Genomic DNA, 15,989 nt, shown 5'->3' on the forward strand with positions numbered 1-15,989 from the left:
TATTAGTAGCAGTAGTAGTAGTAGGCTTAGACTTGTGTTTAAATTCCAGCCGCTGGTATTTGTTCGTACGCACAAAAAGGTAACTTATAAATTTGTTCCTAAAGTACGAACAAATTCATAGCCAAAAATATTGATAAATCGTAGATTTGTGTATACACACTGTTAGTAAATGAGGCCCAATGAACTTTAAAAGTCCCAGTTTTTTTTCACCTGCTGGATTCCTGACTTTTGGAAGTCTGATAAGGTTGGAGAATGAACGGCTTCTCTCTTATCTAACAGACTGTCCTTGGTGCTTACACAGACCGGTTGACCTGTCAGTACAGAGTTGAAAAGCAAACCTTGCCATGTGTGCACGCTCATCTTATGTGTCTTTTTCATAGGTTACAAGTGGAGCTGGAGGAGAAACATGAGAGGTGGTTGTCATGCCAACAGAGATGTGATGCAATGCAGAAGCAGCTGTTGTCTTGCAGTCAGAGAGAGGAGCAGATGAACCGGAAGTACTTTGCAGCTGCAGAGGAAGTGACACAACTAAGGAGAGCTCTGGAGAATACAGAGCAGGAAACAAGAGAGCTGAAGAAAGAAAGGTGATGACTGTGACTTCTGTTCTATTCTGTTCTATTCTGTAGTTCATCATTTTGCAGCATAGGTGCTAACTTTGATCTATAAAAGTGCTGCCAGTGAAACAAACAGCAGTAATTTAATCTTATCAGAGTTTGTAACAGAGACACATGTGGAGAAAAAGCAACCAATTTTAGGAGTTACAGATACACAAAAAATTAAGACAATTGTGGGACAGGGGCGTGGGAAGGAGACATGGGGCCCCATAGCTCGGATGGTATACTGTCGCATTTTTCATCTTCACACCTGTAAAGTTTCATGACTCACACAGACACAGATTCACCCTCTCTGTGGCTGCTGGTGAAATGTCGTGAAACAAAAGCCCTTTATTTTTTTCTTGCTGCAGACAACTTAACCACCTCCACCGACCTCCAGCGACCCATGAAAGGACTCGCAGTTCTCTGGTCTTTCTCACCCTTTTCACATTACAGACTTTTGCTACACATCTGCAGCATCTGTCTTATCACCACTCCTTCTGTGCTTCCACTTAGAGCGCTACCTGGGTCCAGCTTTATCCCCTGTTGACGCACACCCACAGGCACACATTCCTCTCTACAGTATGTGCTGCACATTATCCCCTTCCAGCACTTTTGTTGCCTGATTTGAGCAGAAACACTCGTCGTAGTTCTGTGCTCAGCGTCCTCTTTAGAGCAAGTATCATTCACCCAAACACACGTGTATCCATCTATCCAACTCATTTATTTTATCTAACATTCACATGGATGCCTTGAAAGTAACTTGAGGTTCACTCTGGCCCAAGGAGAGATTGACCATCTGATTGGTAGATAGCCTGCTGTACCACATGAGCCACAGGCTGTGCTTGCTAGTTTACTAGTTTACTATGTAATAATCCTTGGTCTGCTTGTAAGGATTCAAATCATCTTTAATATATATCACTTTTCTATTCTTACTGACCGCTCAGAGCAGCCTACACTACATGTAGTAGTACAGTAGAGGAACTATAGGTACTTTATTTATGCTTTATGGTATATGCAAAGCCATTTAGTGAGCATATGTGAAAAAGGACTTAAAAACAAGATTGAAAGTAAAAGTGGCAGCTGTGTAATAAAGACAGCCAAATTACTGCTACTACTCAGTCGCAGCAGCAAGGATAATTCACCCCATCATCTCTACGTTAACTCGGAACGGCAGCTCTTTAAATAGCTGCCGATGAAAAGCAGTTGTGAAGTGACAGTGAAAGGGCAATCTTAACAGCTGGCAGGCAAAATTTTCCCCAGGCCAGAGTAAGATTGAGGGAGTGGTGAAATTGCAGGGATGGACAAGAAGGTCAGTACAGAGGGACGGTGAAGAGAGCAGAAGGAGGCAGGAAAAAGGAGAACAAATTATGGAGAAAGTGAGGATAGAAAGTAGGAAAGGAGAGTGAAAGAGAGAGGGAGGTAGAAGGCTAGGAGTGTTTCAGGGAGGAGGGATGGAGACTGTGACTGTGGTTTCGGTGGTTACTTCACACACTGTCTGGCTTTCGCATGCACACAGCATGGGTCACAGGGGCCGCACACAATCTACACACTCACTCATACACTCACACACACACGAAACTTGACAGCGTGCCTTTGATTCAGTCTAACTGACATAAAGTTTAAAACAGAGAGACGGAGCGGAGAGGAAAAGTGGAGGGAGAAGGAGGAAAGAAAAAGTGGCAGAAAGCGGGTTCAGAGTGAAAGATTTAAAAGTCAAGAGAGGTCAGGAGTATCCGTGTGCTTCCTCATCCAAAAATGGGTGAGGGCTTGTTTCCAGTGGTTTCAAGCTGCAGAGTTTTCGTGACAAATATGAACTCGAGAGCAAACTCGTTCTAGCCCCACAGAGAAGCAGTTTTAATGCCTCTGGCTTTTCTTATATAGGCTAATAAAAGAATAGAGGAGATTTATTTCAACCACACATCTAAGATATCGCCTTCATCTGTGTTTACCCTTCTCTCTCGCTGTCGTTTTTTTTTAAGCTCGTCTCTTGGTGTACTCTTGATCTTCTCACTGTTTTCTTGGGTGGAAAGTATTATATCATCCTTGTCTGGTTCTTGACTTTTATTATGGCTCTCCCTCCTTTTTTTTTATTAACAGTTCATAAATTGCTATTGCTGTAAATTTATGTCAATTTTTTCTTTACAAGGCAGCCCATTTGTGCTTTGAAAGCTCGAAAGCTTTGAAAGTGTGTGTGAGTGTGGGAAGATTCTCGCCTTTGAAATCTTCATCATCTTTCCAGGTGGAGAGTGGTGTCCCTGAGGATGTATTATGTCAGCAGAGATTTGTGTTAGCTGTTGATCCGCTTTGTTTATTCACAAACACGCAAAAAAAAGGGGAAAAAAAGTGGAAATTGCCTTTGTGATGTGCGGACAGTTTAATTTCTTTGTCTGTGTGTGTGCACACAGATTTTATCAGCAGAAGTAGGCAAATAGAGTGTGCCTTTTGATGAGGCAGCCACTCACACACACGCACGCACACACACACACACACACACACACACACACACACACACACTCTGCACAAAAACACATTTGCCTGTCCTTAAAAGCAGCCTGGCGTGTGAGTGAACGAGAGAGTGTTCCCGGATTTTCCCATCATTCCTCCCTGTAATCCCCCGAGACCTCCTTCTGAGGGCTGAACTTGCACGCTCACGCTTCCCAGGGGGTCACACATGCCAACACACACACACACACGCACTCACTGCAAATTTAAAAGGTCTGATACACTGCATAGCTGCGGGGGTCTACTTATTTGATAATCAGAGGGGAATTATATCTGACTGTGAAACACATGCACACGCTGTTGAAAACACTCACATAAAGGCATACACAAATATTGTATGCATCAGCAGTTTCTCACATATTAAGTCTTCAGCTTCATGAAACTGTCAGATCCTAACTTGGAGGGTTCTTCGTCTTCACCAGCTGAACTGAAAAACATCTGCAGGCTCTGTGCTTTAGAAAACACACATACTCAGAACAGGCAAGAAAAAGTCCTTTTCTCAATATACTGAGTATGCAATGAAATGTACTTCTCTAAGCAGTTGAATGCAAGCAGCATGGACAAATGACACCAATCCTTGCTTCTCAGTCAGTTATCAGTCAGCGAACATTTAAACTGACACCAGGAATATGCTTTGATTAGATTAACAGTATTTAAGCTGTTTGAAATATGACTGCCTAGTCACTGCTGCCCAGAGCGCTGCAGCGACGCTGAAACGACCAACTGATGGATCATTTGCTAGAAATATAACTTAATCTGCACTTGGTTTCCTAATTTATTGGACAAACACACAGTTTTTCTCTCTGTTCAATTATGATGTGACTGAATGCTGACCTTTAGCAGTCCTTTCATTTTTCATGTGGAGGCTTAAAGATAATTGAAGTCTAGGACCAATTTTCATCACCGAATGCTGTGTTTCCTACCTTGAAATGCTCTTCTAGACTTTTACAGCAACAACCTTCAGCTGCTCTCTTAATTCAGTTTTGTACTTAATAATTGAAAAGCTGCTCTACTGAGGGGAGATCAGGTGACTGACTTGGCCATTGGCATGTCTTTGCCTTGAGAAACTCTTGGGTTGCTTTTGCAGCATGATTTGAGTCATTATTCATTCATACTGTGAAGTCCTGCCCAGTCAGTTTTGCAGCATTTGGCTGAACCTGAGCAGAGAGTACAGCCCTGTACACTTCACACTTCCTTCTGCTCTTTCTATCAGCACTCATATCATCAATAAACACTGGTGACCCGATTCAGGCTCTTTTAGATGTTTGGTAAAGTCTAATCTGACCTTTTTGTAATTGAGTGTAATCAGTGGTTTGCACCTTGTAAATTTCTCTTTCCTGTAAACTCTGACAGTGACATTCCTGCCTCCTCGTATTGACTTTGCTAGAAGTTGTGAAGTTGTTTTTCTTACTCATGGAAATAATTTTGTCATCATCCACTTTAGTCTTCTGGTCTTTTAGGCCTTTTGGTGATGCTGAGCTTCACAGAGAATTCATTCTTTTTAAAAAATGAACCTGATTGTTGTTTTTTCCTAAAGTTTCTGTCTGACAGGTTTATTTAGTTTTTTCAGCCTAATGATAGCCTCACTTGCACTGACATCTCTTTGGGTCTCGGTGAGATGCTCTAAAATACTGATTCAACACTTTGAATTATCTAAAGGTATTTTATCTGCATCATTCGTCATGAAATACCACGGCCATGAAACTGTGTCAGATGTCCAGTTACCTTTGACCCTTTGACAGTGTATAAAAGATGACTGTAATTCCTAAACACTCAGCATTTTTGTAAACCGCACTTCAGCCACAGTCCTTATTTTTTGGTTTAATATCCACTGTGGTGGTGTACAGAGGCAAAACAGCAAAACTCTGTTTTTGTCCAACAAATAATGGACCTGACTGTAATTAGCTCTCACCATTGTTTCGACAACAAAGGCTTTCTACTGATCAAAGATTTATATGATTACATTTATGTAATTATTGACCCAAACCAAGAGGCTGTTGAGCTCTGGGTTCTTCTTAGGAATTAAAGTGCCTCAGTGGGTGTTGTATGTGGATTACAAATATCTTATTCTTAACATTTGTGACTTTACACAGTTCAGTTCAATAAGGAGAAATCATTAGAAGGAACTGAACAGGATTTATTGATTTACAGAATTCAGTTGTGCTGTTTGGCGATTACACTCCGATGGCCCATCACAGCAGAATGAAATCTCCTACACGCACCCAAGAGTCTGCATCTATTTTTATGCTTCATTGTATGTGTGTGTGTGTGTGGGGGGGGGGGGGGGGGGGGGGTGAGTAGGCTGATGCGATTAGCCAGACCCAGTGGAGTGAATAATATTGTGTCTGGCCCGAGCAGGAAGAGATGGAATATAGCTGTTGCTCTTTATTATTATACTGTAGTTCGTCTACTCCACAATCAGATATGCACAGAGTCATCTGTGTGCGTGCTTCTACGCACACCCATCGTACAAGACTGTTCCTTGCCCGATGATGCCTCTTACATGCATGAGACACTTTGTTAATCTCTGTTACACATGCATGAGTTCTCATGCCACTTTGTGTGTGTGTGTGTGTGTGTGTGTGTGTGTGCGACAGCATGCTTGATGTTATTGATATGATTTATGTTTTATGCCATTTTGACCAGTGTTTTGAATTTTCGTGCATTTTTGATCGTTCTGTGTTATTTTTGAGTTCTCTTGTATCCTATGGTTCCTAGGTTATTCTGGTCAGCATGGTTTATTAGATTTCCCCTCACGTCGCCCTCTGTGTATCTGTGAGTTCTTGTGCCTCGTTTCCCTTCCTGTTTTATTCTATGTTTCCCCAGCCCGTCATGTCTGTGCTCTCCCTTCTGCTCCTCCGTGTTCTCTCTCCCCCTCCAGCCTGCGTCTCAGTGTACTTCCTGTTTTACTTTGATAGTCTCGATAATCAGTGTAGGTCGTGTTGTGTTTGGTCCTGCCCCGTCTAGTTATGATTATTCGTGTCAGCTGCATTCCTTGTGTGCTCCCACGTCCCTCGTTATCTTTCTGTGTGTTTATGTCCGCGTCTCCCTCAGTCCTTTGTCGCGTCTCCTTGTGTGCCTCCCCGTGTGATTAGTTATGTATTTTCCCTGTTTAGATTTGTACCGTTTTGCCTTTTTTCCCAGCAATAAAGCTGTGTTTTTGAGTTCACGTCCCGCTCCTGTGAGTTTTGCATTTGGGTCCTCACCTTCCTGCACACAGCCAGTTAATGACAATTCAATATTCATATGTGTCTACAGGATCTCTGCTTTTTGTTTGGTATTAGTTTCTAAGCCTTAATGTTGCTCCGGGTTCCCTCAGTGAGCCTTTTGTACAAATTACTCTGTATAAACATTTGCAAGAAAAAAAAAAGAAGGGAAAAAAAGCTCAGCTTGTCTCACTGTGGCCTTGAATTTATGCTCCTTCACATCTTATCAGGCAGACCAGCTGCTGAAGTGACATATAATATTTGGACACAAGATCAACAAATCAATGAGGTTTACCCTTTCTAGCTGACTCCGCTTTATCTCCCACACTGTCTTTCTTTCTTAGACTTCACACAGACAATTTTTGAGCTTTTATGTCTTTAGCATGTCTGTGGTATGTGGGCTGTAGGTGGTTTATGTGTGTATTTTGTTTTTTCATTTACGCAGTGGGCAGGGGAGTCTTTGTTAAAGTCAAAAGCAGCCAGGGACTGTGAGTGCATTATTTGGTCTCAGACAGTTGGTCAAATTTTTGTCACTACAGTCTGGTTTTACAAACAGATGGCTGCTATTTCTGCTGTATCGAGTAAGGAAAGGAGTTATCTTGTCCTAGGGCTGCAGTTGAACTGATGATATGTTGTCTCCCCCACAGTGGATGCTTGTTTAATGTTGCCCTATTTACATAAAAGGGAGAAAAATTGTATCACATGTGCAGTAGATTGTTTTTATTGCAAGGCAGGATATTTTTAATGAGTGAACTGTGCGTGTTTGCAGGGATGTTATGCTAGAATCTCATGGCAGAGCCCTTAATATGATGAAGGAAGACTTCACTAAGCAGCTGGCCACAAAGGTAAGTCTTTATCAGTATGAACAATAAATCTTTAAATACTGATACACAGCAATAAAGAATATGTTACTAAGCCAGTTTGTGTAGTCATTCAGTTTTTTGGGGTTTTTTAAGCAGATTTTTATTTATTCCACCGTTTATTTTCCAAAAATGCCCCATTTGTCTCCTTTCAAATGCTTGCACTGCACAGCACCCTGAGCAGCCTGGCATCTTAAGATCATTTTGACGTGGTCAAGCATTTACATGAACACGGTGCAGCTGAATTACGTGGAAGAAAGATTAATACCAGTCCTATAAAATAAACACCATCCTAGACGCATTGTCAGCAGCAGATGACTAGCGGTGTAATTTGTACAATGCATTGTTTTAATTTTGTATGCTGAAATGAGTGCATCAGTTTACCGATGTCAGACATTCAGTTCCCGAGTGCTGAAGTAAACAAACGTTTAGGAGAGCGTCCAAGCTGTTGTCACAGTTCAGAGGAGTCTAATAGGGAGAATCCTGACTCACACAATGTGGACAACATTACAAGACACCAGGACCACCAGTCTGTTTAACACCAGATAAATTGAACACACAAACACACACGCACACAAAACCAATCTGCCTTTTATTAGTCAAACAGTACACTGTCTGCCTGTCTGGCGGCAAAAGTCACTGAGGTTTTGCTGTGTGTCACAACAAAGAGGCCATTTCACCAGAAAAAAGAAGGAAATTAAGCTGCTTTCTGTCTTGCTTCTTTCTTTTTTGCTTATGCTGATTAATGTTTATATGAGAAAATACGGATGCTTTGCTCGAGAGCCATAACAAGCAAGATATTTGTGGACAAGAATTCAAAGAAGCATGTTTGACTTGACGTATGCACATCTCCATCACTACCTCAGGTCTTCTACACCCTTAAAACACATTTAACCCGAGAAATCGCATTATAGAAATCTTAGTCTTGAAGAAATCTGCTTGCAGCAATCAGAGAGAAACAGTATGACAGAACTGACTAAACAGGTTGCCATACTCTAAAGTTATATTAAAAGCGATTTATAATGCTGCTGAAGTGTTCTCTCTGTTCAGTCCATAAAGACTCCGCCCTCCCGTCAGCCATTTCTCTCGTTAGAGCCATCTGTCTGTCTGTCAGAGGCACATCTGTTAAGGAGCTGAACGGAGAGTGCACGGACAATCTGTTTTCGCTAGGCTGACTAACAGCAGAAAATTACTAGACAAAAATAGTTTTCACGTAGGCTCGGCAGGAAGAAATCAGTGTTGTTGTTATGTATTGATTAACCGATCTTACAGCAAAGGCCTGCGGTGAAACCAAAAAGCTTGTAAAGTTGCAGGTTGCCTTTGGAGAGCCTTGTTCAGTCATTACAGAGCATGTTGAAAAGGTGTTTATTCAGAAAACCACTCAAGATAGACAATTGGCAATTGACTGGCAAGCAGTTTCAAGGCAAGGTGAGGCCTGTTCCCTGATTATTTTATGAAAAATAAAGCAGGTATAATATCTATACTTGACTCAAAGTGTTACATTTTTTAATAGCTTTTCAGCTAACCCTGTCAGAGAGAGAAAAAGCTTTAGAAGGGACTAAATCAACAATCTGGTTTATTCTTAAAATGAATTAATGCACTGAGCAGCTCAGCAACATCAAGAAGGTCAGAAAGACCACAGAAGATGACTAAAGTGCATGATGACAGAATTATTTCCGTTATTAAGAAAAACAGCTGCAAACCAAATCAAGAACACACCTAAAAGAGGTAGTAGTGTCATTGCCACCGTCTGTAATCAACAGACACCCTGTGAATGAAAATACAGCGAGTTTACAGCAAGGTGCAAACCACTGGTTAGACTTAAGAGCAAGAGGGCCAGATTAGACTTTACTAGAAAACATCTGAAAGAGGCTGCACAGCTCTGGGAAACATTCTTTGTACCGATGAAACCAAGATGAGGTCAAACAGCAAAGAATGGAAAAGAAGAAAAACATCGTATCATCTGTCAAACATGATGGAGTCATGTTATGTGCCCCTGCCAGTAGAACTGGGTCACTAGTGTTTATTGATAATGCGAGTGCTAATAGGATAATTTCTGAAGTATACTCTCCACTCAGATTCAGCCAAATGCCGCAAAACTGACAGACAGTGCTTCACAGTACAAGTAATATGATGACTCAAAGCATACTGCAAAAACAACCCACGAGTTTCTCAACATAAGGAAATGGTTTCTGATCTTAACCCATCAAGTGTGGCTTTTAAGTTACTCAGCGTGGCTGCAGTACAGTCCTGACTTCAGGACATCAGGACACAGTCATTGACTGGCCAAAGATTAACCTTCCAAGTATTAAAAACAATCCCTATATTTAAAACTATATTACTTTGTCTAATTAATTTTGAACCCTTGAACATGGGGGGCTGTGTATAAAAATGTCTTAAGAAATTAATAAAGTCTTAATGCAAATTCCCAAACCCCTAGAATTAAAGCTAAAAGCCTCCACTTCAATCATATATAGATTATTTGACTTTAATCTATTGTGGTGTACAAACCACCAGCTGTATCTAGGCTGTCAATTTAAAATTAATCATTTAAAATAATTACAGAATTGCTTTAGGCATTGTACTCCTAAGCCTGGACAAGTGCCGGGCACAAATATAACACTGGAACACACACAGCACAAATACACATAGATGTGAAGACATTGACACATACTTTATTTGGACTAAAATACTTACGAACACACACAAACACACACATCCATATGGGTTATTGTTCATTCTGGGCTTCCTGATTTCACATGAATTTATACCCATGAAAAGGAAGCGGCCACTCTGGTGCGCTTTTTAAATACAAACGACAGCTGTGTACATACACACACACATACACTCGCTCACAAAAGGATATACACATACAAACCATCCATGCTCTTCACACGTACATTCAGCCAGCAAAGAGGAAGTGGTGTTTTCTCATTTCATCCAACACACGCAATCTTAGTCTCTCATACAGTTCAACAAACCAAAACCATAATATGCATGCACGCACAAGGTCAAATACACACATTTTCACACGCCAATCTGCCCTTTATTTTCGTCTCTGACACCCACAGGCACTATTTTTCTTGCACTTGAAGGCAAAAATGCACAAAGACACATGCACCAGATAAACACATACAAAATCACAATGGTCCCAGTCCCGGGCGCTGGTGCACACTTTGTCTGATCTCTTTGCTGGTGGAAAGAAAACAAGGTGGCCTTGGCCAAGCCGGGCTAAAAATATGTTGCATGCAACTTTGGCCCCCGCTCTGAAAGCTGGTGTTTTATGTCCCAACAGTTCTTTTTTGGACTGCAACAGCATTGTGACAAGGCCAGTCACACTGCTATCATTGTAACACACTCTAACAAAGCGTTCCTCTCACATAGTGTGAAAGGAGTTAGGACATTGTTTCTGTTTTGAGCTTGCATCACCACTGAGCTGCAACACAGCATGGAACAATACAGCGTTTGTCAAAGTGTTTTATAAGATATTAGAAATTTAGTAGTAAAGAGGCAAATAAGAATCAAGGGAAACCACAGAGGAATTAAACACAACTTTGTGTGGGGTTTGGTGGCCAGACATCTTGATGTTGTATAAATATTTTTTACCCAGCTGTTTGATAACACCACTTTTATTATTTTCTGTGTGTCTCGAGCTTTTTCTTTCTTTTTTTTTTTGCACTGACAAAGCTGACAAAGCCTTGTGTGACGTTCCTCCTTCCTGTTTATATGATGAAGAACGCCACACTTGGTCTGAATCAGAGACCAGCCTGAGGATGTTCTTTGTCTCAATGACAAAGTCTCTTTCTGTTTTAATTAGCTTTGCTGTTGTGCAAGTGCAGTGCTGTTGTCATTATTGTATGCAAGAATAAACATATGTAGGCTGGTCTTGTGTAAATGTTTTTGTGTGTGTGTGTTTGGCTTTAATTCTGTAGCTGACTGCTGCCCTAGAAGAGCAAAGATCCCAGAGTTCATTGCACCTGAGGGAGCAGATGGAGAAGCTTTGCCGGGAGATGGACCTAGAGCTGACAGTGGACAGGGAGAAGAGCCAGTTCATGCTTCTACAGTGTCAGCAAGACAGGTCCCAGCTTCAGCAGAAGGTGCATAGGTGTTAGGTGAACATGAGTGTTGTACACATCAAATTCCATTACATAAATAGGAGCAAAATGCATGCAGTTCTTAAAGCCTTTGTTCACAATATCAAGCTTTTGTGGTTGTCCTTTTCAATTTTGCCCCCCTTTATATCTCATCTTTCATTCACTGTATTATGAGAAAGAAATCTGAACAGATGGCAAGCAGACAGATTATTCTGAAATTGCAGATAAGAGGACAGAGCATGTGCTTCGCCGAGTACATCCATTCTTGTGTTCTCTTTTGTAATTTGCCATCTGTCAACTTTTTCCTTTCTCTTTTGGCCATTTTACTTCCCTGTGTGTCTGTCTTTGTTTGTTTTCTCTCTGCGACTTTGTGGCCTCTAGAAATGTAAGACCAGGATCTGCTTGCACCAGCTTTTTGTAAAACTTTCAGTTTCTGGGTAAAGTTCTTCCTGAGTTCTTTGTGAGTAGTAACTCTTTTCAAAGTAGGGAATTTAGTACTCACTATGCATCAAATTCAAGTTTTCACAGGACTTGGTAGCTTGTAGAACAAATTTTAGCAATAATAACTTGAAGTAATCTGTATGACTTCATCAGTCTCTCACGTCATTGTGGAGGAATTTTGGTCCAGTCTTCTTTTCAGTTCTTTGAGGTTTGCTGGCATTTGTTTATGCACAGCTCTCTTAAGGTCCCTCACCAGCATTTCAGTCAGGCTGAGGCCTGGACTTTGACTGGGCCATTGCAACACCTTGATTATTTTCTTTTTCAGTCATCCTGCTGTAGAGTTGCTGCTGTCCATGGGATCTTTGTCCTGTTTATGACCCAGTTTCAGCCAAACTTTAGCTCAGACAGACGGCCTCACATTTGACTCTAGAATACTTTGGTATACAGAGGAGTTTGTGATTGACTAAGACAGGGGACCAGTTCCTGTGGTCGTCACGTCTCCACTACTCTTCTTGATAGTTGATATGAGGTGTTTGTGCTGATATGTTCGCTCTGTGTTTGTTTTTCTCCAAACAAGGTGCTGTGAATTATGGCCAAACATCTCCACTTTGGTCTCATATGTCCAAAGGACATTGTTGACATTCAAGTCTCGAGATTTGTTTGGATGAACTTTGTAAAAGTAAGCGGTGGTGCCATGCTCTTTTTAGAGAGAAGAGGCTTTCTCCTGGCAATACTTCCAAACAAGCCATGGTCGTTCATCTTTTCAAGTGTATCTGATTATTGGCACCTGGCTGTTACTTTCCCTCTTAGGTCCCAGTCAGTCAAGTCTACAAACCGGTTCACTGAGAAATAATGTGTATTCCCTAACCAGTCAGCAAGTGGTTGTTGGAAGTTGCTGACTTTGACGTGGTAAAAACGTCCTTGCAGCTGCTTTGGTCACTAGCAGATTATCTGCTGACTTGTCTGCAAACACACGCCAACTACTTACCCTAGCAAGAGTTAAACTTGAAGAAGTGTGACACAAACCAGAAACAGAGAAACTTGGCCTTTAAAGTAAAAGGTGTGCCTTTTGAAATTTGTTGTTTGCAGATTTAAGGCACAACTTTTACTTTGAAAGTGAATGACTGCTTGGTCAGTAGTTGGCGAGTATTAGCAGACACTCTCCTGCGCAAACTTTGGGCGAGTGCAGTAAGCCGCTGGTAATTGCATAAATGTTTTCAGTGCAGTGGTATTTACCTCTTTGCAACCAATTTTACCTAGTGACTGCCGGGAACGTCCAACAACCACTCATCAGCTTGTCACTGACTGATCTCTAGGCCTTTGAGGATGAGGCTTTTGCAATTGATTTCACAGCAACTGCTGGTAAACACTTACAAACAATCTGAGAATATGGTTTTTGTTTACCAAGGTCTCTAGGCCTGTGTGACTCAGGCTGTAAATCATGAAAAGAATTAAGGGTATACTTCGTTTTTCACACAGTGCTTCTGAATTTTGTCTTATTTTTGTAAATAAATACTGATGTGGTGTAATAGATCATGTGTTGTTGTGTTGTTGTCTGAGGTTTTGTATTTAAATTTACCTCATTTTAAGGACCTGATAGCTTATGTAAAACCTTAGAAAGATGGTGTACTTTCTTTTTGACATGGCCTTAATTGACTGCAAAAATTTGAAGAAAATATTTGCAGACATTTGTGCATTAATTAGTAATTAATTCTTAATCTAGTCAAGTTATAGTAACAGTGTGACTAAACGAATGTTTCAAAGTAGTGGTAACTTTTTTCTAGTGTGGGCTGAAAAGAAGCAAATTAACCACTAAATTTGGGAACTTGTAGAAGTTCCTCTAGCTGTTTATGAGGCTTGCATAACAATAACGAGTAAAAATAAAGAGTCTTAAAGCATTTCTGTATTGGGACTGTATCAGTTCCTTAATAGCTTGTAGGACGTCTTCATTGAATAGCTCACTTCAGTTCATGCCACAGCTTGCATGTAATTTTCATGCAAGTCTCAGTTAGTCTTTGAAAACATGAGTTTTCTTCATTGTGACGTTGATTTACTTTTGCGATGGTTGTTATAGGTGATTGACTGCAGAACACTCACCTGTTGTGTTACGTCTCCCTTTTTTTCCCTTCCTGGTGGCCCTCAATTAATACCATCTGTACCACGCCGGACAGTGAAATTTATGGAGATGGATATACTGCTTGTCCACATATTTTAGAAAAAGTATCAAAAATGCAATTCCAACCTCTATGTAGCATTGGACATAGGCACAAACATATCCAACAGTGTGTGCTGCAGCCCCTGTGAGTCAATCACAAGTAGGAACCAGGTCTGTCTGAATTGTTGATAAGTTGTTTTTAGACCAAGAAGACAGTGTACAATGTTAAACTGTATTACAGAATATCTAGGGCACACTGAGGAAGCGTAAATCCACCTCTTAATTATTTTTTTTTTAAAAACCAAATTTTCCATATAAAGCTTGATACCTGACTGTTAATGTTGGAAAGGAAAGATTCTGTTGATTTTCTGTGTCAGATTTTAAATCCAGATGTTGGATATGTGATAACAGTAGATGATGACGTGCGGGTTAGCAGGTTTCCCACACCCAAAATATATATCCGCCCACATTTAAACTGCTGATGGTAGGAGACAACAATAAAAGAGAAAGCAAAACACAAACCAGTGTCAAGATCACAAATTTGACAAGCAGTGAATATGCCCAGTGTAGTAAAATGCTAAATTCCCCCCTCAAGCCCTTCAGCTCCTACTGTGTCTGTCACTGCTAATTCCCTTCCTGCCCACTTCTGGAACAAAGTCTAGACGAGGTCAAAGAAAACATGTTGTCCCCAATATATGAAGCAGAAACGCTTGAAGCTTTTGCATTTTTATGTCACCTCGATTTCCCCGTAGTCCCTGAAAGACATTTTAATGAGTCCGTTTGAAATCCACAAAATGCCAGACAGCATCATTTAAAGAGATCCACATCTCAAAACCGTCCTGTCCTGTTTAAACAGTCTTTTGTTTACTATAAGTAACTGTTTTTATTCATGGATTAAAACATGTCTTCTTTTGCAGTTGGAGAAGAGTGAAATGAAACTGCGGGAACTGCAAGAGGTACTGCAGCAAGAGTGGAGGAGCAGGGAGGACAAGAGGAGAACCCAATGTGAGGAGAGGAGGAGAAAAGAGGAGGAGATACACCGACAGGCGATGGCGAATCTGGTCCAGGCTAAAGCAGCGATAAAGCTAATGACTGAGAAGAATGCTGAACTACAGGAAGAGGTGTGCGCATGGTTTGTCTAACCATGGGTGGAACCGTGGAAGGTTTCTCAGTTTTTTTGTTCTTCAGGTGAATTTAAAACAGAAAGTGTGCATTTGCAAACAAAGACATTTGCCTTAGCTTCACTTGTTCGTGTGCAATCCCTACTCACACAGGGCCGGATCGCATTAATTAAGCGCATATTTACGTTAGCTTGATCACAGCCAGAGGCAGTGAGCGAGAAAGTTTAAGATGAAGAGAGAGCGAGAGAAGCGAGAGACAGACAGAGTTCATATTTGCTTTGGCAGCAGAGCGCGCAGTGTTGGATTTCTGTGCCAGTACGTTTCAAAATGGAGTCGAATTAAATTGCGAAGCAGCACATAAAGAGATGGAAGCGGCGCAAAGAGGAAGCAGGATGGAGCGTGCATATAAAAAGTTCAAATGGAGGAATGAATAAAAGAAGGCCAGTGTGTGCACGTGTTTGAGGGAATGAATGAACGATAGCGCGGGAGCAAACTTTATGAACAAGAACAAAGACGGGACAGGAAAGAGAGCTTCCTGTAGTGATGAGCTTGACTTTGCCAAACATTCTGTGTGTGTGTGTGTGTGTGTGTGTGTGTGTGTGTGTGTGTGTGTGTGTGTGACTTTATTTTTTATATGTTTTTGGTAGCTTTGGTATCTGTGTGTTATTCTTTTCTGTCTGTAAACACCATAGCTGAGAGTTCTGAGTGAATTCTGATGAAACTTTGTGGGGGTGGGGTCCTGTTAATAGTCCACCAAAATTTGGCCTGAATCCACCAAGGTCTTAAAGGTCAACTTCATGATTTACTGGCCAAAATTGACAATAACATTGATTCTTACAGTGTGGTCTATATTGTCATAGATAGTAATGTATACAGATTTAAAATATTTGATATCTGACCTCCAAGGTTCATAGATCGATCTGATGGTCAAAGTGATAATAAAGCCATATAGAGATTTTTAAAATTATGTTTCTTGACCTCTGACCTCTTCTTCAAGGTCAAATAAGGTCAAAT

At 41.0% G+C, this 15,989-nt stretch overlaps 1 protein-coding gene across 4 annotated transcripts in view; it reads left to right on the forward strand.

Annotated features, from left to right (window-relative positions):
- lekr1 (Leucine-, glutamate- and lysine-rich protein 1) overlaps nt 1-15,989 on the forward strand; it is a 195,063-nt gene that overhangs the window by 83,792 nt on the left and 95,282 nt on the right. For 3 of the 4 annotated variants that reach the window (XR_014270618.1, XM_082501792.1, XM_082501791.1), the window contains 4 exons: nt 381-584; nt 7,074-7,149; nt 11,097-11,261; nt 14,772-14,975. Coding sequence is in view for 3 of the 4 variants with exons in the window: in XM_082501792.1 (XP_082357918.1) it covers nt 381-584; nt 7,074-7,149; nt 11,097-11,261; nt 14,772-14,975 (649 nt within the window). In the remaining variant the exon portion in view is untranslated. Of the gene's footprint in view, nt 1-380; nt 585-7,073; nt 7,150-11,096; nt 11,262-14,771; nt 14,976-15,989 lie in introns of those variants that run through there. The other variant, XM_082501793.1, reaches the window with a different exon arrangement.

The sequence above is a fragment of the Aulonocara stuartgranti genome (assembly GCF_965226115.1).
Source record: "Aulonocara stuartgranti genome assembly, chromosome: 14".
Lineage (NCBI taxonomy): Eukaryota > Metazoa > Chordata > Actinopteri > Cichliformes > Cichlidae > Aulonocara > Aulonocara stuartgranti.